Below are 23,744 nucleotides of genomic sequence, written 5' to 3'. Positions count from 1 at the left end.
TCCCAGCTCCAAGCTGTTCAGTTAATGGAGAATCAACAACACAGTGTTGCAGGCAAATAGATCCTTCCCGTTGATAATTGGTCACAAGTCCATAGACCAATTAACTTATGGTTGTCAGTAAATCTTCAACAGTATATGCCTCAGCTCCAAATTGGCTACAACTCAACTTTCAATTACTGCTTGTCAAAGCAATCATTCATGATGTTTGCCATGGGGGTGTCGGGTTGCTTGATTTCCAAACTGTAGTCGCTGTTTCAAATACAAGATTTAAAATAGTTCTTTCCCATTTCAATTCATAACCTTTAAAAAAGGCATTATTATCAGCCATCCTTGGGATGCTGTTGTCCTGATTTCTGACAGGCTTAAGGGCTGAGATTTCACCACTTACTCTATCTAAATAATCTAAAATTGAAGAAGTAAGACAAAAAAACTGGATGCTGGAAATCTGTAGAGAGAAAATCGAATTAACGTTATGAGTCCAGTGACCCATCTTCAGAATGAAATTCAGAATGAAACATGAACTCTTCTTTACAAGTGTATTGTCAGCAAGCATATTGACATTGTCACGGTGTCCAAGACCATCACCCCCCCAGGGCTGTGTGCTCAGTCCACTGCTGTTCACCCTGCTGACACATGACTGTGCAGCGATGCACAGGTCGAATCACATCATCAAGCTCATTGATGATATGACTGTAGTAGGTCTCATCAGCATGAATGACGAGTCAGCATACAGAGCCAACAACCTGTCTCTGAATGTGGACAAAATGAAGGAGATGGTTGTTGACTTCAGGAGGGCATGCAGCGACCACTCTCTGCTGAATATTGATGGCTCCCTTGTGGAGACTGTGAAGAGCACCAAATTTCCTGGTGTACACCTGGCAGAGAATCTCAACTGGGCCTCAACACCAGCTCCACAGCCAAGAAAGCTCAGCAGCGTCTCTACCTTCTGTGCAGGCTGAGGAAAGCCCATATGCCACACCCTCTTCCTCACCACATTCTACAGATGGTTCATTGAGAGTACGCTGAGCTGCTGCATCACTGCCTGGTTCGAGAATTGCACTGTCTCGGATTGTAAGACCCTACAACGGATAATGAGGACAGCTGAGAGGGTCATTGGGGTCTCTCTCCCCTCCATTACAGACATTTACACGACATGCTGCATCCAAAAGGCTAAGAGCATTGTGGAAGACCCTATCCCTCCTCACTCAAAATCTTCTCCTTCCTGCCATTTGGCAGAAGATACTGGAGCATTCGGTCTCTCACAGCCAGACTGTGCAATGGTTGCTTCCCACACGCCATCGGGCTCCTTAACACTGTATGATCGGACTCTTACCCATCTGAAACTCTTTGCATGACTTAGAATTGCCGCAAGAGAAATGTCTATTATTTATCATTCTTCTATTACACTGTAACTTGTGGGTTTTGCACATCTTATGTTCTTTATGCCGTGTATGATTGTGTAGCTTGTGCTGTCTGTGTCACCCCTTTTGTTCCTGGAATAACATTGTCTCATTTTTACTGTATCAGTTGTTTGTTGTAGAGATGACAAATAAAAGCTTCTCTCCCTCTCTCCCTCTCTCTCTCTCTTTCTCTCCACAGATGTTCCTAGACCTGCTGAGTTTCTCCAGCAGTTCATATTTTTTTAAATTGAGGAAGTTTTTGTCTGGATATCTTGGAAAAGCTCCCTGACTGCTCACCTTTCCAATTGTCTGCAATAATTTTCCAGGTTTTGATCCAATGTTCTCTTCTTGCATAACCCCGTAATACCAATTCCTTTATATAGGTACATACTACTTGCACCAAACAGATGGATATTTGTGATTGTAACAAGGCCAACCAGGTGGACATCATAGAATGAGTTCCCTGATTGGGGCAGTTAATCTGGCTCAATCAGCAAGCTCTGGCCGAAAGAGTCAGACATTCTGTACACTCTGACATCTGGCTCTGAGGGAGCTAGATCAGTGTCAGGGACTCTCCATGTGTGAATAAAGGGTCATTTGGTAATGGAATACCGGCCTCTGTGGAATTATTTCAGAGATAAAATTCAGTTTAGATTATATATTTCACTACTGTTGCATTTGGGGTGTGCCTAATGTACAGAATTAAGAATTAGGGAGTTTCATTATGAAGAACAATGGAAGTGCAATACTATAGTAAAACAATGATTTACAAAAAGTGCTATTTTTTTTCTCTCTCCTCCATGCTAGGGGGATTGAATTTCCTTAAGGATTCTGATTTTCTGTTTGAAGCTCTATGGAAACTCTGTGTTGGGATTTTGATGTATTGTGTCTGCATCTTTAGTTGCAGCTAGGATTGTGGAAATAACTGGATGCAAAGCCTGATTGGCATTGTTTTTGGAGATTGTGTGCCTTCAAACTTCCTTTTCTATCATGTCAGGTATTAATGACAATGGGTGAAGTTTGAGTGACGTCAGCTATGACGGGATTTGTGGCAGAATCAGAAGAGAAGTCCAGTGAGGCCTAACATGATGTTGGGGCTGTTCTTGCTGAATCTTATATACATTAGCTCAACAGTGAGGAGAGTTTCTCACGAGCTTGCAGAAGGTTGCTGATTAAGGGGATTTTGCTTGTTAAACACTTTATTAACACCACAACTCGCCTCAATAATATTCAGTTTCCAATATTACGAAAGTGCCAAACTAGTTAGACAGCAGGAAACCCAACGTGGAAGTTAGAGCAGAGACATGGCAAGTTCAGCTCGTTGCTGGCTCCTAAGGACCTCCATGCTGGACACCAGTATGGACAGGATGCACATGTATTTGGAAAGACAAGGACTGATTAGGGATAGTCAACATGGCTTTGTGCGTGGGAAATCATGTCTCACAAACTTGATTGAGTTTTTTGAAGAAGTAACAAAGAAGATTGATGAGGGCAGATCAGTAGATGTGATCTATATGGACTTCAGTAAGGCATTTGACAAGGTTCCCCATGGGAGACTGATTAGCAAGGTTAGGTCTCATGGAATAAAGAGAGAACTAGCCATTTGGATACAGAACTGGCTCAAAGGTAGAAGACAGAGGGTGGTGGTGGAGGGTTGTTTTTCAGACTGGAGGCCTGTGACCAGTGGAGTGCCACAAAGATCGGTGCTGGGCCCGCTACATTTTGTCATTTACATAAATGATTTGGATGCGAGCATAAGAGGTACAGTTAGTAAGTTTGCAGATGACACCAAAATTGGTTGTCTAGTGGACAGCGAAGAAGGTTACCTCAGATTACAATGGGATCTTGATCAGATGGGCCAATGGACTGAGAAGTGGCAGATGGAGTTTAATTTAGAGAAATGTGAGGTGCTGCATTTTGGGAAAGCAAATCTCAGCAGGACGTACACACTTAATAGCAGGTCCTGGGGAGTGTTGCTGAACAAAGAGACCAGGTTCATAGCTCCTTGAAAGTAGAGTTGCAGGTAGATAGGATAGTGAAGAAGGCATTTGGTATGCTCTCCTTTATTGGTCAGAGTATTGAGTATAGGAGTTGGGAGGTCATGTTGCGGCTGTACAGGACATTGGTAGGCCACTGTTGGAATATTGCGTGCAATTCTGGTCTCCTTCCTATCGGAAAGATGTTATGAAACTTGAAAGGGTTCAGAAAAGATTTACAAGGATGTTGCCAGGGTTGGAGGATTTGAGCTATAGGGAGAGGCTGAACAGGCTGGAGCTGTTTTCCCTGGAGCATCGGAGGCTGAGGGGTGACCTTATAGAGATTTACAAAATTATGAGGGGTATGAATAGGATAAATAGACAAAGTCTTTTCCCTGGGATTGGGGGGTCCAGAACTAGAGGGCATAGGTTTAGGGTGAGAGGGGAAAGATATAAAGGAGACCTAAGGTGCAACCTTTTCACGCAGAAGGTGGTACTTGTATGGAATGAGCTGCCAGAGGAAGTGGTGGAAGCTGGTACAATTGCAACATTTAAGAGGCATTTGGATGGGTATATGAATAGGAAGGGTTTGGAGGGATCTGGGCCAGGTGCTGGCAGGTGGGACTAGATTGGGTTGGGATATCTGGTCGGCGTAGGCAGGTTGGACCGAAGGGTCTGTTTCCACGCTGTACATCTCGATGACTCTATGACTCTATGACCAGGCACCAACGTTTCATGGATACCAGCCACATACATCTCATGTCCGTTGACTTTGGTATCTGCCACATGTCAACAACTAAGACCTCTCATGACACATCCAAAGATATGCAGGTTAGGTGGATGGGCCATAGGAAATGTAGGGTTACAGGGATGGGGTAGGGGAGTGAGATGCTCTTCGGATGTCAGTGTGGACTTGATGGGCCAAATGACCTGCTTTCACATTGTAGGGATTCTATGATCTATCTCTGATCCACTTACAAGACACTTCTGCATTTCAATACTGCACTCGGACTGCCCCAATAACTCTCATTGTAATGCTGCAGCAAGAATACTGTGTTCTCAGGGAACAACCCCCCCAGCTCGTGGACTGGACAGGCTGTATCTCTGAGCCCCTTCACTTGCTGTCAGAGTGCACATTCAGTTTGAGACCACGTGGATGCTCACAGCATCTCTGCCTTACAATACCTTTTTTACGCTTTGCCATCTCAGGCAAAGATATTAGGCTGATGTAACTTCCAACATTTCATGCCATTCAACATAGAACCAAAGCAGGAAGTTTGTCATGGTTGTTAGCTGTCATAAGTCACGTAAAAGGAGACACCCTTCAGTCACAGGGCTCCAGCACAGAAATACAAGGGCAGCCTCCAATGCCAATCTAGGGGCTTTGACACGGTCAGTCAACTGCTTGGAGCAGTCAGGGTCACCATGCTCCCCGTGTGAGGACTGAAAGCCAAATGTCAGAGACTTTCTTCCCTATTGTGGGCTGTTTTCTATTAGAGAAACAGGTATTACAGGAGATGAAAGTGGGTGGCCCGTTTAATAAGAAATCTTACAGAACCTCATATTTTGTTTTGCTGAATGATTCAGCCCAAAGTCTCTGCTCTGATTCCCAAATTAAACGCAAGTTTCAACTGCTGATCTGAGATCCTGAATTAGTCTGGGAGAATATATGCAGTGAGAAGAGGTTAAAAAAAGAGACCTGGGAGCTGGAACTGAGTCACAAGGGAAGTTATTACTTGGTAATTACAATACTGCAGTTACAAATTAGAACATTACCCTTGCCTGAATAAAAATACAGCCATCCTTTTGTCATAGACTTTTTATAATGTTTCTGTGTGGATATCAATTACTGATAAGGTTATGCTCAGATAGGTCAAATGGTGGAACCCCAACTCTCAGATCGCATATGAAATTACGATTTTTCTTCTCCACTTGAATCACATATTTATCTTGGACATAGAAGCTACTTACTTCTTTAAAAGTACAAGACATGGTTTATTCTCATTTTGAAATACTTGAAAGTAACTAATGTATAGTCTTCAATCTCTTCCCACTTTTCTTATCAGAACTGGACACAACTAAAAGACAGGCTGAGCTTGACAAGAAAGCCATTGATGAACTGGTGAGAGAACGAGACATTTTGAATAAGGTAAGTATATTGATATGTAGCCTGGTTAAACTTCTACAACATCTGTATTCCCAGTTTTGAGATGCTAGATCTGTTCAGAAAAGGCTACTTCATCTTTACAATGACAGTGTGATGGTCGCTCCTACCTATACTGTCACTACAAGGTGTATCTGTGACATGTGAATTCTAAGTACAAGGTCTTGTATGTTTATCTGTCTTATTAGCTGCTTCACCACTTGCAGCAGATCCAGGCTGGTATAAATGTCCATCATAAAGGCCCCAGCCATTTCATGTTGTGTTCTGATGGTGGAAGAGGCTATCACAAGACACGTCTTCTGCATGGACTACATGTCATAGAATGAACATCTGTATTCATGGGTTCCTGGTAGGCAGTCTTCTGGACTCTTGTTCCACCATCTGAGACATGTGGTGGAAATATTTTCACAAAAGTTATGGAATAAAAAAGACATGCAGTTAGTTTGGGATTTGGATCCAGCATTGGAAATTTTCAGGTCCCAACTCTAGATACTTCCATTAACACCTTAGATGATCTTCCAGACTTTGCCTTATGTCTTGGGGGCAGCTAGTTCACATGTTGTCCCCATTCCTGTCATGTCATCATGGAGACTTTGAGTTTTATCAAAATGAAGTGCTTTATCGCTTATTCCCAATGGAATAGACCTTACTGAAAAAGTTTGATGGATGGCTCATTCCATTGCCTGTGTTTATAATTCAATTTTTCTGTGGGTAATTGTAATTTAGCTTCCGGCTAGGAACTTCAGTGGAGAGTAAAACTGGAGAGTATGTACAACCAACATTGCACCCACTATCCTGACTAGATTAAAATTGACCCCATCGGTAGAGTGCAAAATGAATGTTCCACCTGATTGCACGGGTTTGTTGCCTAGTGAATTAGGTTAAAATTGCTCTTTTGTTTCTAAATCTTCAAAATCAAGTTTTATTTTAATTAGAGCTGTTGTTATGAAGATGGTTCCATTAATAATTCTTTTTTAAAAGATACTTTAAAAGGTACATGCTTGAAGCTAACTGCTTGAGCTTGTTTATGGGAAGGCATATATCTTAGTTTATTGCTGTCAGGAGTTGTGGTTATTTGATGTTATTGGAAGTTCTGTTTGAGTGTGGCCTGCTATCAGAAGGCACTCACTTACCCCTGTGCCAACTTCTTGAGAAAACCATTTGAGGAACCAGTGGGCGAACAGGAAAAGAAATGTTTACAGCAATTTTTCCAAGGAGCGTCTTGAACACTTTCTCTTGAATCTCCTTAATAAGCTGCTCCTAGTGTCAAGTGCTTTGCCTATGTGTGTCAGGACATTGGACCAAAAGCCATCTGGAGCGTTTCATTTTTATTCTATGTTCTCCTGGCATTAATAATTTTTTGGTTAAGTTTTTGCTTTATAATGACAATTTCTGCATTGACCTTTTTTCTCTCTCTTTAACTAGCATGTGTCAAGTCGTTTACAAGGGCATATCCATATTTATAAGTATCACATTTCAAAATGTATTTTAATAAGTTTTGCACCTTTATTGAATATATTTTGATATGTAAACCATAGTTATGGTGGTGGATTTTGAATTCTAAAATGGATTCGTTAACATATAATTGGCCATATTGATAACTGGATAAAACATTCTTGGAGTTTTGAGAAGATTTGTAGCTCAGATTGAGGTTCTGGATGTAGGCTTGTTCACTGAGCTGAAAGGCTCATTTTCAGACGTTTCGTCACCATACTAGGTAACATCTTCAGTCAGTCTCCGGAGGCTCACTGAAGATGTTACTTAGTATGGTGACAAAACGTCTGAAAATGAACCTTCCAGCTGAGCGAGCTAACCTACTTCCACATTTATGGGTATACATTGTGACCAGTATTGAGTGGAACTGAAGAAGGGCAGTGGACTTGACTAAGTTCATTTGTGATCCTGTAAAAATCTGGAAAAATTCCATTCCATATAGAATGAAACATCTTTCTCAAAGTAGAAAATCTTAATTCACCAGTGTGCTCTCCAAGGGATGCTGTAAGTCAATCCAGCACATACTTTGCCAGTTTCAATATAAACATATACTTTTGCATTATTATTGGACAGATGTAGAAAACCCTGATGGTGCCACAAAGACAGTATTCATTCCAAATGAGCATAAACCAATTTACAGCACATGCAAATGTGAGAATTTTAGTCTTGGCTAATATCATTGCTCATGGAGAGTTAAAATTTAATGTCATTTTCAGTGAAGAGAGGTTAGTAGATAAGAGGAAATTGAAACAGAAAACTCTAATATAATTTGAGCTCTTTTTAAAGTTATTGTTGTACATTTCCATGTAAATTCCAATGCCCATGTTTTTAATGAAACCTGCCTATGTTAACATGTCAGACTCAACTTATACCTTACTCCCAATGGTGGCACTGCAACATGTTTCATAAGCTGGAGTATTTAGCTACAGTATGGAAAATTTGTGCAGGCATTTTCTGCTATCAATGTAGAGAAAGGATGTTAGAATGACAAAGTTGACATAATGCAAACTGACAAATGACTCTTAATATAGATTGAATTTCTTTTCATATAGATTTATAATATTGTCTTCAAAGCTAGAGTCTGAAGGTTTATATCTATGTGATTGGTGAAACAAAACTTTGGGTGTAAAATGCCCTAAGTTAAGCAAATGAAAGGAAATTATCTGAAATCAAATGATCTGGAAACCTGTCATGGATCAATTTGCAAAACAAAAAACATTTATTTGTTCTGAGCATTGGATCCAGTTTATATGGATAGTGTCCTAGAAAACCTACAAGGCTCTAAAGTTCAGAAAGGCTGGGGTTCTAATTTCATAGCAACACATCACTTTTAGCATTCATGGCTTTTAGTTTGAGGTCTCTATCTATATCAAAGTTGACCTTTTGCATCATAGAATCTTTCCATGAGTGTGCAGTAATGTAACAATGTTTATGGTTTCTTTTTTCCTAGAACATGCTGAAGGCAGTTAGTGCCACTGAAAAGCAATCAAACTTGGTCAAAATACATGAGCAATCCAAGAAGGTGCTTGAACAGGAAATTCAAAACTATAATAATGAGGCACAGAAACAGCGGAAAATTATCTACCATCTGGAAAAGGAAAGAGACCGATACATCAATGAGGCCAGTGACCTTACACAGAAGGTTAGTCCTTATCAGTAAATAAACTTAATAAACCTAATCAAAGCTTGTGAGAAGAGTTGTAGCTTGGGTGCTCGTTGTTGTGGTTCTGTTCGCCGAGCTGGGAATTTGTGTTGCAGACGTTTCGTCTCCTGTCTAGGTGACATCCTCAGTGCTTGGGAGCCTGCAGTGAAGTGCTTCTGTGATGTCTCCTCTGGCATTTATAGTGGTTTGAATCTGCCGCTTCCGGTTGTCAGTTCCAGCTGTCCGCTGCAGTGGCCGGTATATTGGGTCCAGGTCGATGTGTTTGTTGATAGAGTCAGTGGATGAGTGCCATGCCTCTAGGAATTCCCTGGCTGTTCTCTGTTTGGCTTGTCCTATAATAGTAGTGTTGTCCCAGTCGAACTCATGTTGCTTGTCATCGGGTGTGGTGGCTACTAAGGAGAGCTGGTCGTGTCGTTTCGTGGCTAGTTGGTGTTCATGGATACGGATCGTTAGCTATCTTCCTGTTTGTCCTATGTAGTGTTTTGTGCAGTCCTTGCATGGGATTTTGTACACTACATTGGTCTTGCTCATGCTGGGTATTGGGTCCTTTGTCCTGGTGAGTTGTTGTCTGAGTGGTTGTTGGTTTGTGTGCTGTTATGAGTCCTTAATTATTTGGAGAAACAAGTGCTGGTCTCCAACTGAGTAAATCAATGTTTACTCTTTTTGATGAGAGAAGATCAAATCCAGAATTAATTAAAATGAACTTGAAGATGATTATAGCAAAGTACAATGGGACCTTAACCAGACAGGCCAATAGACCGAAGATTGGCAAAAGGAATTTAATTTAGATAAATGTGAGGTGTTACATTTTGTTAAGGCAAACCAGGCCGAAGTTATACAGTTAAGAATAGGGCCATGAGGAATGTTGCTGAACAAAGAGACCCAGGGTTGCTGGTACATAGTTCCTTGAAAGTGACATCACTGGTGGACATGGCAAACTTATTTGGCACACTTGCCTTCATTGGTCAGAACATTGAGTATAGGAGTTGGGAGATCCTGCTGTGACTATACAGAACATTGTTGAGGCTCCTTTTAGAATACTGCATTTAGTTCTGGTCACCATTCTATAGGAAAGATGTTGTTTAAATTGGGAGGGTATAGAAAAGATTTAGAAACATGTTTCCAGGTTGGAGGATTTGAGCGATAGGGAGAGATTGAATAGGCTGGGGCTTTTTGCCTTGGACTGTCAGAGGTTGAGAAGTGACCTTATAGATGTTTATAAAATCATGAGGAACATGGATAGGGTGAATAGCCAAAGTCATTTTCCAAGGGTGGAGGGAATCCAAAGCTAGAGGGCATATATTTAAGGTGAAGGGGGAAAAGTTTAAAGAGGACCTTAGAGAAACTTTTTAACGCAGAGAGTAGTGCGTGCGTGGAATGAGCTGCCAGAGGAAGTGGTGGAGGTGGGTACAATTCCAATATTTAAAAGGCATCTGGATTCCTATATGAATAGGAAGGGTTTAGATGGATATGAGCCAAATGCTGACAGGTGGGACTAGGTCACATTTGGATGTCTGGTTGGTGTGGATGACTTGGACTGAAGATTCTGTTTCCATGCTGTATGACGCTACGATTCTCTTATTGTCTGACTCTATGACTGAGTTAGAGGTAAAGGTGAGTCAGGATGGAGGCTGAATTGATCATGGCTGATGAGTAATTAACTGAGGATTTGGAACATGCTTAGTAGGCTGGCTGTCTTTGACCTAATAGGTGTTTAAAATTATGGAAGGTTGTAAAATGATGGATCCAGAGGGAATGTTTCCGTTTGTGTGGAATAACATAACTAGAGAGCATCACTATAAGACAGTCACCAAAGAAATCCAATAAGAAATGATGAGAGGTTGGAACTGACCCCCACAGGAATGGGTAAAGCAAATTATATTTTGGAGTCATAGAGTCAACCAGCGTGGAAGCAGACCATTTGGTACAACTTGTCCATGCCAACTAAGTGTCCCAAACAGACTAATCCCATTTGATACATTTAAGGCTAACTAAATTTAGCGAGTTTGGAGAAAATTTGTAGCAGATTGAGGTTCTAGATGTAGGTTTGCTTGTCCATGTCAGTGTTGATGCTCTACTTACGCCTCCTTCCACATCCATCTGAATATATCAATGGAACCCTCTGTTTCCTTCTCTCTCATTTGCATATCTAGTTAGCTGGATGTAAGTTTGCTTGCTGAGTTGGAAGGTTCAGTTTCAGACGTTTCGTCACCATATGAGGTAACATCATCAGTGACCCTCCGGGTGAAGCACTGGTGGTATGGCCCGCTTTTTATTTAGGTGTGTAGGTTTCCTTGGGATGGTGATGCCATTTCCTGTGGTGACATCATTTCTCGTGATGCCGTCATTTCCTGTTCTTTTCCTCAGGAGGTAGTAAATGAGATTTAAGTCAATGTGTTTGTTGATAGAGTTCCAGTTGGAATGCCATGCTTCCAGGAATTCTCATGTGTGTCTCTGTTTGGCTTGTCCTAGGATGGACGTGTTGTCCCAGTTGAGGTGGTGTCCTTCCTCATCTGTATGTAAAGATACTAGGGAGAGTGGATCATGTCTTTTTGTGGCTAGTTGATGTTCATGTATGCTGGTGGCTAGTTTTCTGCCTGTTTGTGCAATGTAGTGTTTGTTACAGTTCTTGCAAGGTATTTTGTAAATGATATTAGTTGGAAGACCACCAATTTCATCAGCAAGGACAACTTCGTTAAGCTAGCGGACCTATGCCTTACCACCCACTTCACCTTCAACAACTAAACCTACAGACAAACCAACGGAACACCCATGGAATCTCCGATATCAGGGTTCTTAGCAGAGGCAGAGACTCGAACAAACAGCTCTGCCAACTATCCAACCCAAACTTTGGGTCCGCTACATGGATGACACTTTTGTCATCACTAAACGAAACAAATTAGACGAAACTTTCAAGACCATCAATAATACCCTTACTGGCATAAAATTCACTAAAGAGGAGAAAAACAACAACAAACTGCCATTCCTAGATGTCACAGTCGAGCGAACTTCAAACCAGCGTCGACAGGATAACAGCACATACAGACCAAATACTGAACTACAGAAGCAATCATCCCAACATCCACATACGAAGCTGCATTAGAACATTATTCCAATGAGCCACCACACAACTGCAGCACAGAGAAACTATGAAGAGCAGAGGAAAATCACCTATACAATGTATTCAAAAAGAACGGGTACCCAACAAACACAGTCCACTGATTTCTCAGCAACAAACCCAAATAAGCAGACAAAACATGTCCGGAAACCCTAGCCACTCTCCCCTCTATCAAAGACATCTCGGAATTGACTACCAGACTACTCACACCCCTTGGCATCATGGTAGCCCACAAACCCACCACCACACTAAAACAGCATCTAATGAACTTGAAGGAGCCTATATAGACAATAAGCAAAACTAATGTCATTTACAAAATACCTTGCAAGAACTGTAACAAACACGACATTGGACAAACAGGCAGAAAACTCTCCACTAGGATACATGAACATCAACTAGCCACAAAAAGACATGACCCTCTCTCACTGTATCCTTACATGCAGATAAGGAAGGACACCACTTTGACTGGGACAACATATCCAGCCTAGGACAAGCCAAACAGAGACACACACGAGAATTCCTAGATGCATGGCATTCCAACTGGAATGCTATCAACAAACACATTGACTTGGATCCCATTTACCGCATCCTGAGAAAAAGAACATGAAATGACGTCACTACAAGAAATGACGTCACCATAGGAAATGACATCACCAACCCAAGGAATCCTAAACACATAAATAAAAAGTGGGCCATACCACCAGTGCTTCATCTGGAGGCTCACTGATGATATGACCACATTTGGTGACAAAATGTCTGAAACTGAACCTTCCAGCTCAGCAAGCAAACCTATATCCAGCTAACTAAATATGCAAATGAGAGAGAAGGGAACAAATTCAGATGAGACATGGGAGGATGCATAAGTAGACCTTCAACACTGACATGGACTAGTTGGTCTGAACAGCCTGTTTCTGTGCCATAATCTTATGTAATCCCAGTGCTTCATTTGTGCCCAGAACTGAACTCCTATAAATGATGGAACACCAAAATGAAACAGTTTTGCTGAAACTGTTCACTTTGGTGTGCTTCCGAAGCGTTGTTTGCCCACCACAGTAATTGCTGGAGTGATGCAGGTTAGAAGACAGTTTAGCTGGTGCTTTCATTTTGTTCCTAGTATCAAAGGGTCAAATTACCAGCAGAAGGGCAAAACAGGTAAGTGTGACTATGTGTTTTTCAAAGCTATGCATCAATAAAGGCCAAGGACCACTTCCATCTTCTGGAAACAACTGCCCAGTGTGTGGTTGGAGATGGGGTTCTTGAATCAGGCTCATTGGCCACGTAGAGACCCACAGAACCCAGGACCAGTGATCTGAGTGGACAATCATATTCATTAGCAAGTGATTGCTAACCACAACAATGATAAATATTAGTACAGTATAATCTGGTCACTTTTGTTCTACTTTTATGAGATTTTACCAGTCTTATCTTGCCAGGGTCAATAATTCCTTAAAAACAAGATCCCTAGAGAGTTCAAAAGTATTCACTTCTTGAAGAAACTGTGTTTGACTAATGGTTTGCTTGTTGTGTTTTTCAGCAGGGTTGCCAATTTATTTAAATACAATCTGCTTGAACATTTCTTCTCCAGATTTTCAATCTGATTTAAAGAAAATTCTTTTTATTCCACTTCCCTCAATGGCAGTGTTGTATTTGGATGAGGGTGGGTGAGGATATGAGGAGGATGGGGATGGAGTAGGGCTGTGTTGGGTAATTATATAGTCGTTAGCATTGCAGTTGCATCCCTTAGTGTATCACCCAAGTTGAAATAATTTGAGGAAGAGTCACTCAACCCGAAATATGAACTCTGATTTCTCTACATAGATACTGCCAGACCTGCTGAGTTTTTCCAGCAATTTCTGTTTTAGTAACAATAATCATGTTACTCGTGAAATTGTTAAGGCAGGGTTCAATTGTGGTGGAGTTTTATAGTGAGGCAGCGACATCGCCATCTTTTCCAGCTGGATAGTGGTCACAAGTTGTCAGGCTGACTTTTTTCTATCATATTCTAGCCTGGGATCACTAAAGTAAGATTCTCTTATTAATGTATTGGTTGAAATTTAGTAAACATCTGTTTTTTAACTTTAAAACGATTGGGCATAGTAACATGTTGAAATAGCCTAACTGCATGCAATGAGATTCCAAATGACAGTCCAGTCAAGACTAGGGAGGTAACTTTGCTTTTTATTAATTTAAAAAGGAAAACAAAATGAACAAACATTCCCATTAGCTGTTTAGAGAGCATCTAAGTTTGTGAGAAGATTTGTAGCTCGGGTGCTCGTTGTTGTGGTTCTGTTCGCCGAGCTGGGAATTTGTGTTGCAGACGTTTCGTCCCCTGTCTAGGTGACATCCTCAGTGCTTGGGAGCCTCCTGTGAAGCGCTTCTGTGATGTTTCCTTCGGCATTTATACAAACCACTATAAATGCCGGAGGAAAGATAACAGAAACGCTTCACAGGAGGCTCCCAAGCACTGAGGATGTCACCTAGACAGGGGACGAAACGTCTGCAACACAAATTCCCAGCTCGGCGAACAGAACCACAACAGAGAACATCTAAATATCAGATCATTGAAACCTTAATGATATCAATTGCATTGTATTTTTTCAGCTGCACAGAAATATTCAAAAATATTGGAATAACTAAAGGATAAAAACTCATCATTGTTCTTCCTAATGGTTTAATTTGCTGAATAAGAGCAAATGCCAAATGCTTTAGAGCTGGTTATTTACATAAGGCTTTATAATCTCTCATCTTGAGAGTGGCTGAACATTGACCTGAAGCATAGTGTTAATTAACATTTTCATTCAAAATAATCATAAAGATGCAGCAAAGGAAGTGCACACAGACTGGCAGAGCTTGGGTTTGTGTCTTTTTAATAAAGTGGACAGCATTCTGAGCTTTACATCAGAATCATGTCAAATCACGACCTAGTGCTTTTTGTAAATTCACAAGTGCACGCTTCTTACACTTCCTCAGTAAATTACAGGCTTTTAAAGGCACCTATGGCATCATGTTAAAACTATTTCTTAATTTGACATGGACTTCCCTCCTTTTCAAATATATTGCAGGTAGATATTAACATGGATGTGGGGAGGAAATGGCGAGCTATTTTGAGGTCAGTGAACCTGTAAAGAAGTCTATGCGGAGAGATCAGAAGGGGTCTGTGTTACTAGTCATTGGAGATCTCTGAGATGGGGTAGAGCTGCCACTGGATTGAAGGATCATAGGGAGGGGGACATTGGAAGAGTCATGGAACAGATGAGAAGGTCGCAATGGGAAGACTAGAAACAACATGAAGGATTAGTGAGTGTTAGTTGGGTAATGAATGATGGATGCCACAAGTTGCCACAAGAGGTGCAGATCTCCTGATGTGAGATGTCAAGCCTCACTGGGGTAGTGCATTGGAAATCAAGCCCTGCTATTCCAGAGGTTGTAACTAAAGTTAATGATTTTGTGAATATGACTACGTCAAGCTGTAGCTTTGATTTGGAGGAGCCAGTGTTGGACTGGGGTGTACTAAGTTAAAAATCGCCCAACACCAGGTTATAGTCCAACAGGTTTATTTGGATGCACTAATTTGGAAAATTGTGGCTTGACTAGTCTGTGAGACAGCTCTCCCATTTTGACACTAGTCTCCAGATAAGGAGGGCTTCACAGGTTGATGAGGCAGTTTTTGCTTCTGTTGTTTCTGGTGCTTAAGTTTATGCTAGAAAGTCCATTTGGTTTCACTCCCTCTTTGAGAATTTCTAGTGATTATTACAACTGAGTGGCTTGTTAGATCATTGCAGAGGGCAGTTAAGAGTCAACCACGTTTCTGTGGGTCTGGAGTCACAAATAGGCCAGACTCGGGTGGTAGTTTCCTTCCCATAAGGATGTTTGTGAATCAGATGTCTTTTTCCAGCAATTGTTTCATGGACAATCTTAGACATTTAATTCCAGACTTTTTGTATTGATTTCAAATTCAAATCTGCCTGCAGGATTTGAAACCTGGCCCCCAGGAAGTTGCCTGGAATTATACTTCAGCGATAATGCCATTGGGCCAAAACCTCTGCATGCTAAGTTTAAAATGTCCCCTTATTTCAAGGCATGACAGGCCAAGCTAGGCCCTGTCGCTTCTCATCCACCTTCATGCCAAACTATGGCCCTTCAATGCCCAGTCACCCACTACATATTCTGGAGAACCAATGAATCGTATCATGACAATATTTTTAGAAATAACTAAATAAAATTCATTCATAATATTAAAAAGATACATTTTACTGCAAGAATGCCTAATGTGGATTGGCTGAGAGCCCAGGCATCCAGAGGATTGTTGACACCGCTAGGTGGAAGGAACCTATTGCTTGTTTGACTGCTCTAGCTCTCCTATCTTTAGAGTTAAGGTTATGGTCAAGGCTAGGGTTAGTGTCATCTTTTCTTTCCATTGCACAATTTTTATTTACACGAGACAAAGAGATTTCAAGTGTTTGCCATTTCTGCAATTATGTTTTAAAGAGTCTAGGTGAAAGACATGTTTATTGGCCTTTATTAAAGGAATTAATAAAGTTGATGAAAAGTTATCTCTACATTTTTTTAAAAGTAATTTTTTAGACATTCAGTTGTCACTATAGAGTTCACTGGGTCCACATATAGGCGAACGTGAGGAGTACAGATGCTGGAGAGTAGAGTTGAGGGTGTAGTGCTGGAAAAGCACAACAGGTCAGGCAACATCCAAGGAGCAGGAGAATCAATGTTTCGGGCAAAAGCCCTTCATGAGGAATCCACGTATAATACAGTGAGTGAACGGAGGTACCATCGGTTGGCATGGGAGGCCTGAGGTGGCATGATTGAGACTTGGGGAGCATTTGAGAAGTGAAAGGATATGAGGAATTGGCTAGAGGCCCTGACAGCTTCCTTATAACAGGGATGAAATTCCATATTCCAAAATAAGCCTTTTAAGTAGCCTGCCTCAACTCCCAACAGCTTCTGCGGCTGCTTCTGAACTCTTTCCTGCATTGAATGGCCTTACTGCAGCCGATGCTTGCAGCTCCTACTCAGTGGGAAAAAGGCAGGCATGCCAGGAATTTTCCAGAGTCCTGCTACTCACCCTAAGTATAAAAATCCAAGCCATGATATAAATGTGTAGGATGGACAGCTGCTTCATTCTCACATAATCTGATCACCTTCTCCTCCAGAAGCTTAGCTTTCTATTATTGTGCTCTAAACTGCTGCATTGTCCAAACTATTATTAACAAACAGTAAATGACACTGGCACTATTAATATTTATCATAATGTTTCTCTTTGCTCTCTTAATGAATTCATAATGTAAATAAATTATAATATACACATTGTAAATGAGTGTAAAACAAACATAGAATAACACCAAGGAAGGGGAGAAAAATACATCAAACATAGTTAACTCATTCTAAACCGGATTCAAATTGTGTGATATTCCTGTAATTGATTGAAATTATATTGGTAATTTTGTGCAGTGGAGTACCTATTGTGATCATAGAAGAAAGTTAAATATGAGCCTAACTGTGATTTCCTGATTGGTGACTTCGACTAATTTGGTTTGCATGCTGAGGGAGTGAAGTACACCACAAAATTAAGGTGTGGTGCATTCCAAGATAGATATTCAGAGGCTTTGGCATATCACATACAGAGTCATAGAGTCACAGAGCTGTACAACATGGAAACAGACCTTTCGGTCCAACTCGTTCATGCTGACCAGATATCCCAAATTAATCTTGTCCCATTTGCCAGCACTTGACCCATATGCCTCTAAATCCATCCTATTCATGTACCCATCAAGATGCCTTTTAAATGTTGCAATTGTAACAATCTCCACCACTTCCTCTGGCAGCTCATTCCATTCACGCACCACCCTCTGCATGAAAACGTTGCCCCTTAAGTCTCTTTGAAATCTTTCCATTTTCACTTTAAACCTATTTCCTCTAGTTTTGAACCTACCCAGGGGAAAAGACCTTGTCTATTCACCTATCCATGCCCCTCATGATTTTATAAACCTCTATAAGGTCATTCCCTCAGCCTCTGACCTTCCAAGGAGAACAGTTCTAGCCTATTCAGCCTCTCCCTATAGCTCACATCCTCCAACCCTGGCAACATCTTTGTAAATCTTTTCTGAACCCCTTCAAGTTTCACAACATCCTTCCGATAATAGGGAGACCAGAATTAAATGCAATATTCCAAAAGTGACTTGACCAATATCCTTTACAGCTGCAACATAACCTCCAAACTCCTATACTCAATGCACTGACCAATGAGGGCAAGTACATCAAACTCTTTCTTCACTATCCTGTTATGATCACTATTTATCATGATCCCAGTGCTAGTAAAGTACGATCCCAGAATGAAATTTAGTTAATGTGGTGGTTAATCACTGAAATATAGTCACAATTTTATAAAGTTTCTTTAACAACAGAACAGATGTTTATAACTTAAAAGAAGCAATAAATTAAAAACAAGCATTCTTAATATAGAACAAAGCTATGAATATCTTAATATCTCGAGCAAGAGTTCTAATTAACTAATTCCCCCCTTTTTCTGTTCCATGAACGATTGAGTCTTTTTACATGATAAAAAGGGACAGAGATGCCAAAGTAAACATTGGACCCTTAGAGAATGAGGTTGTAGAAATAATAATAGGAAACCTGGAAATGACAGAAGCCCTTTAATAGATATTTTGCATCAGTTTTCACAGTAGAAGAAGGAACATAGAACATTATAGCGGAGTACAGGCCCTTCGGCCCTCGATGTTGTGCCGACCTGTGGAAACAATCTAAAGTCCATCTGTCCTACATTATTTCATTTTCATCCATATGTTTATTCAATGACCATTTAAATGCCCTTAAAACTGGCGAGTCTAACACAGGTAGACAACCTTTTATCCAAAATCCCAAAATCTGAAAAGCTCCAAAGTCGGAAAGTTTTCACGTAAAGTTTTTATCTCATTAACGAGGTTGTTTGGCATGCAAACAGTTAACCCAACTCCACACCCACTCAATGCGTGTCACTCAGATGCGACATGGGGATGCGTGGCTTAGCACTGACAGGCCTCAATTCTGTCTCAGGGCCCGTAGTACTCACAGTGAGTCTGCTGTTCAGTAAGGTTAGTAAAAATTTCTCTGTTAAATCGTCACTTATTTCAAAATTCAAAAAATTCTGAATTCTGAAAATCACCTGGTCCTGAGCATTGTGGATAAAGGATTGTGTACCTGTACTGTTTGGCACTATCCACAACTCCACCAACCTTAGTGTAATCCACAAATTTGCTAACCTATCCTTCTATGACCTCAACCAGGTTATTTATAAAAATGACAAACAGAAATTGACCGAAACAGATCCTTGCGGTACACCACTAGGAACTGAACTCCAGGTTAAACTTTTCCCATCAACCACCACCCTCTGTCTTCTTTCAGCTAGCCAATTTCTGATGCAAACCACTAAATCACCCTCAATCCTATGCCTTCGTATGTTGTGCAATAGCCTAATGTGGGGAACTTAACTAAATGCCTTATTGAAATCCATATACACCACACCAACCACTTTACCCTCATCCACCTGTTTGGTCACCTTCTCAAAGAGCTCAAAAAGCTTTGTGAGGCATGACCTTCCCTTCACAAAACCATGTTGGCTATCCCTAATAAACTTATTCCTTTCTAGATGATTATAAATTCTATCTTTTCCAACACTTTACCCATGGTCGAAGTAAGGCTCACTGGTCTATATTTACCAGGTTTGTCTCTACTCCCCTTCTTGAACAAGGGGACAACATTTGCTATCCTCCAGTCTTCTGGCACTATTCCTGTAGACAGTGACGACATAAAGATCAAAGCCAAAGGCTCTGCAATCTCCTCCCTGGCTTTCCAGAGAGTCCTAAGATAAATCCCATCTGGCCCAGGAGACTTAGCAATTTTCACACTTTCCAGAATTGCTACCACCTCTTCCTTGTGAACCTCAATCCCGTCTAGTCAAGCAGCCTGTATTTCAGTATTCTCCTCAACAACATTGTCTTTTTCCAGTGTGAATACCAATGAAAAATATTCATTTAACTGTTCTCCTATCTCCTTGGACTCCACGCACAACTTCCCACTACTGTCCTTGATTGGCCCTAATCTTACTCCAGTCATTCTTTTATTCCTGTTATACCGATAAAAAGCTTTAGGGTTTTCCTTGATCCTATCTGCCAACGACTTCTCATGTCTCCTCCTGGCTCTTCTTAGCTCTGAGGAGAAAGTGAGGACTGCAGATGCTGGAGATCAGAGCTGAAAATGTGTTGCTGGAAATCCTGAAGAAGGGCTTATGCCCGAAACGTCGATTCTCCTGCTCCTTGGATGCTGCTTGACCTGCTGCGCTTTTCCAGCAACACATTTTCAGCTCTTCTTATCTCTCTTTTGGTCATTCCTGGCTAACTTGTAACTCTCAAGTGTCCTAACTGAGCCTTCACGTCTCATCCGAGCATAAGCCTTCTTCTTCCTCTTGATATGAGATTCAATTTCTTCAGTAAACCACAGCTCCCTCACTCGACCACTTCTTCTCTGCCTGATAGGTGCATACTTATCAAGGACATGCAGTAGTTATTCCTTGAATTGGCTGCAAATTTCAGTTGTGCCCCTCCCCTGAAGTTTCCTTCCCAATCCTATGCATCCTAAATCTTGCCTAATTGCATCATGATTACCTTTCCCCCAGCTATAACTCTTTCCCTGCAGTACATACTGATCCCTTTCCATCACTAAAGTAAACATAACTGATTTGTGGTCAATATCACCAAAGTGCCCACCTACCTCCAAATCTAACACCTGGCCGGATAGCATTCCAAAAATACTAAATAATCAAGTGGCATAAGGTGGAGAGGACGTAAGTACAATTACTTCCACTGGGAAAAAAAATTGATAGGGAAACTGATAGGGTTAAATACCAGTAAATACCTTGGAACTGATGGAATGCATGCTCAGATATTAAAGGAAGTAGCTACAGACATAGTAGATGTATGGTCGTAATCTGTTCTAGAGAAGTCCCAGAGGATTGGAAAATTGTCAATGTTTCATCTTTGTTTAAAAAGGAGAACGGACACAAAGAAAGATAATTTTAGGCCAGTTAACTTCATGTCTGTGCATGGGAAAGTGGAGGATATTATGATGATGTAATAGCAGAGTATTTAGAAATACTTAATATGATCAAGCAGAATCAGAATGGCTTTGTGAAGAGAATATCGTGCCTGACAAATTTACTAGAATGTTTTGAAGAGGTAACAAGCAGGATAGATAAAGGGGAAGTATTTGTTAAGATACCACATGTTAGACTACTTCATAAGATGAGTCCATGATATTGGTGGTAGTACATTTGCATGGATAAAGGATTGGCTAACCGATTGAAGACAGAGAGTTGGGATAACGAGGCATTTTCAGGATGTAAATAGTGGAGTACCACAGGAATCAGTGCTGGAACCACAGTTATTTATAATATATGTTAATGACTTGGATGAGGAAAGTGAATGTACTATGGCCAAGTTTGCAGATGACATAATAGGTTGGAAGGCCAAATGATGAGGATGACACAAAGAGTCTGCAAAGGGATATAGTCAGGTCAAACAAGTATGCATAAAATTGGCAGATGGAATACAATGTCAGGTTATGCACTTTGGAAGAATATAGGTGTTGAGTATTATTTAAATGGAGAAAGATTGCAGAAGGCTACAGAATAGAGGGATTTGGGACTCCTGCTCATGAAACAGAAAAAGCTAGTGTCCAAATTCAGCAGGCAACAGCGAAGGCCAGTAGGATATTGACATTTATTCCAATAGGAATGGAGTATAAAAGTAGGAAGGTTTTGTTGAAACTGTACAGGGCACTAGTCTGACACAGCTAGAATAGTGTGAACATTTTTTGGCCCCTTATTTAAGGAACAATGTACTGGTTCAAAGTTTGGGAGAAGATTTGTAGCTCGGGTGCTCGTTGTTGTGGTTCTGTAAATTAAACCTTTCGATAGAGGAGACAGGTTTTTCCACAACCTGCTCAAAAAAGAAGTTCCTTGAGAAGAGAAGGTCTCGTTTCTGCGTTCAATTTTCAATTTTTGGTTTTCCTAACCTAATATCAATCTGGGAATTTGTGTTGCAAACGCAATATACCTGGACCCAATATAGCGACCACTGCAATGGACAGCTGGAACTGACAACCGGAAGCGGCAGAGACAAGCCACTATAAATGCCAGAGGAAACATCACAGAAGCGCTTCACGGGATGCTCCCAAGCACTGAGGATGTCACCTAGACAGGAGACGAAACATTTGCAACACAAATTCCCAGCTCGGCGAACAGAACCACAACAACAATATACTGGTGTTAGAGGCAGCCTAGGCAAGGTTCACTAGCCTGATACTGGGTAAGAAGGTACAGTCTTATGAACAGAGATTGAGTAGACTGGGTCTGAACTCATTGGAATTTAAAATAATAAGAGGTGACCTGACCTTATTGAAATAGATGAGACTCTTAGGGAATTTGACAGGGAAGATACAAAAACCTCTGGTTGGTGAGTCTCAGACCAGAGGTCATAATCTCAGAAATAAGGAGTCACATATTTAAGACAGAGATGGGGAGGATTTTTTTCTGTCAGATTGTTGTGATTCTGTGGAATTCTTTACCACAGAAAGCTATTCAGGCTGTCATTAAGTATTTTCAAGGCTGAGATGGGTACGTTTTTAATCATTAAAGGAATTAAGAGGCATTGGGACAAGGCAGGAAAATGGAATTGAGGATTAGCAGATCAACTACGAGCTCATTGGATGGCAGAGTAAACTCAATGGGCTGAATGGCCTACTTCTGCTGCTCTGTCTTACAGTCTTACTCACAAAGGTGAGAGCTTGATCGTTCTCAGCTTTTAAAAACCTGCAGGTTTCTAACCAGACACACCTGTTTAGATATTTTGTAAATTAAACCTTTCGATAGAGGAGACAGGTTTTTCCACAACCTGCTCAAAAAAGAAGTTCCTTGAGAAGAGAAGTTTTCGTTTCTGCTTTCAATTTTCAATTTTTGGTTTTCCTAACCTAATATCAATCACTGTGTATTCTGATCTGAATACAAGCTATTGGGTTCAATGTTTACTCTACCTGGCATAAACCAGTCCAGCAAAGTATTTCCATTAATACTCCAAAGCTTTGCAGTCAGCTACTTTCTGATATTTAATGGATTACGTAATTGTTCTGGAAGAACTGTCCAGCGAGGCTTTCTGAAATAAAACACTCACAAATGTAACCAACATATATTTGCTGCTGTTTTGAAATCCAAACACTTAAACCTGATAGCTATAGATATCGCACTTGTATAAAACTGCACTTATTGTTATGTAGTTGGGATTTAAGTAATGGCTTTTCATCTGTATAAACAATTAAGCTGAGCCTAACTGATACACACTTAATCCTTATTATTCGTTGATTGGATGCATGCTGATCACATACTTGTGAGTTTGGTCACAAGTGTTTATTTTCCTCAGTGAATCATCTGGTCTGATCGCGCAGTCTTTTGTGATATTAAGGAGGGTAACATTGGTGCAGTATCCTTGTATTTTGTTATCTGCGATGGTTGGTGCCCCTATACTCCACAAATAATGAAGCTGAAGCTTATTAAATAAAATAAAATGTTGTGAGATCTATTAATTAATGTAAGGAAATTCATTGACAGTTTTTCATCTCTCATAAATGTGCAATCTGACAGAAATAAAGCCTGGACTGATAGTCTGAAATTCTTTCCCTTTCCCAGTTACCGACTGTACTCAGTGAAATGTGTTTGGTCCATCTTGGTTCTAAGTGCTCACAGTGCTAGATTTCCCTCATTTCAGCTCTAATTCACAGTAGGTTTTGAGCTGTACTCAGATATAATGGCGATTGGTGTAGAAATTGGAAAATATGAGCCTGACCTGTTAAAACACAATTTTCAAAA

The 23,744-nt window shown here is 40.7% G+C and overlaps 1 protein-coding gene across 1 annotated transcript in view; it reads left to right on the top strand.

Annotated features, from left to right (window-relative positions):
• cfap58 (cilia and flagella associated protein 58) overlaps nt 1-23,744 on the top strand; it is a 220,726-nt gene that overhangs the window by 54,790 nt on the left and 142,192 nt on the right. The window contains exons 8-9 of the mRNA XM_072557067.1: nt 5,443-5,525; nt 8,485-8,676. Of these exons, the coding sequence (XP_072413168.1) occupies nt 5,443-5,525; nt 8,485-8,676 (275 nt within the window). The remainder of the gene's footprint in view (nt 1-5,442; nt 5,526-8,484; nt 8,677-23,744) is intronic.

Source organism: Chiloscyllium punctatum, chromosome 38 (assembly GCF_047496795.1).
Source record: "Chiloscyllium punctatum isolate Juve2018m chromosome 38, sChiPun1.3, whole genome shotgun sequence".
NCBI classification, from domain to species: domain Eukaryota; kingdom Metazoa; phylum Chordata; class Chondrichthyes; order Orectolobiformes; family Hemiscylliidae; genus Chiloscyllium; species Chiloscyllium punctatum.
This window is presented reverse-complemented; position numbering and strand designations above follow the sequence as displayed.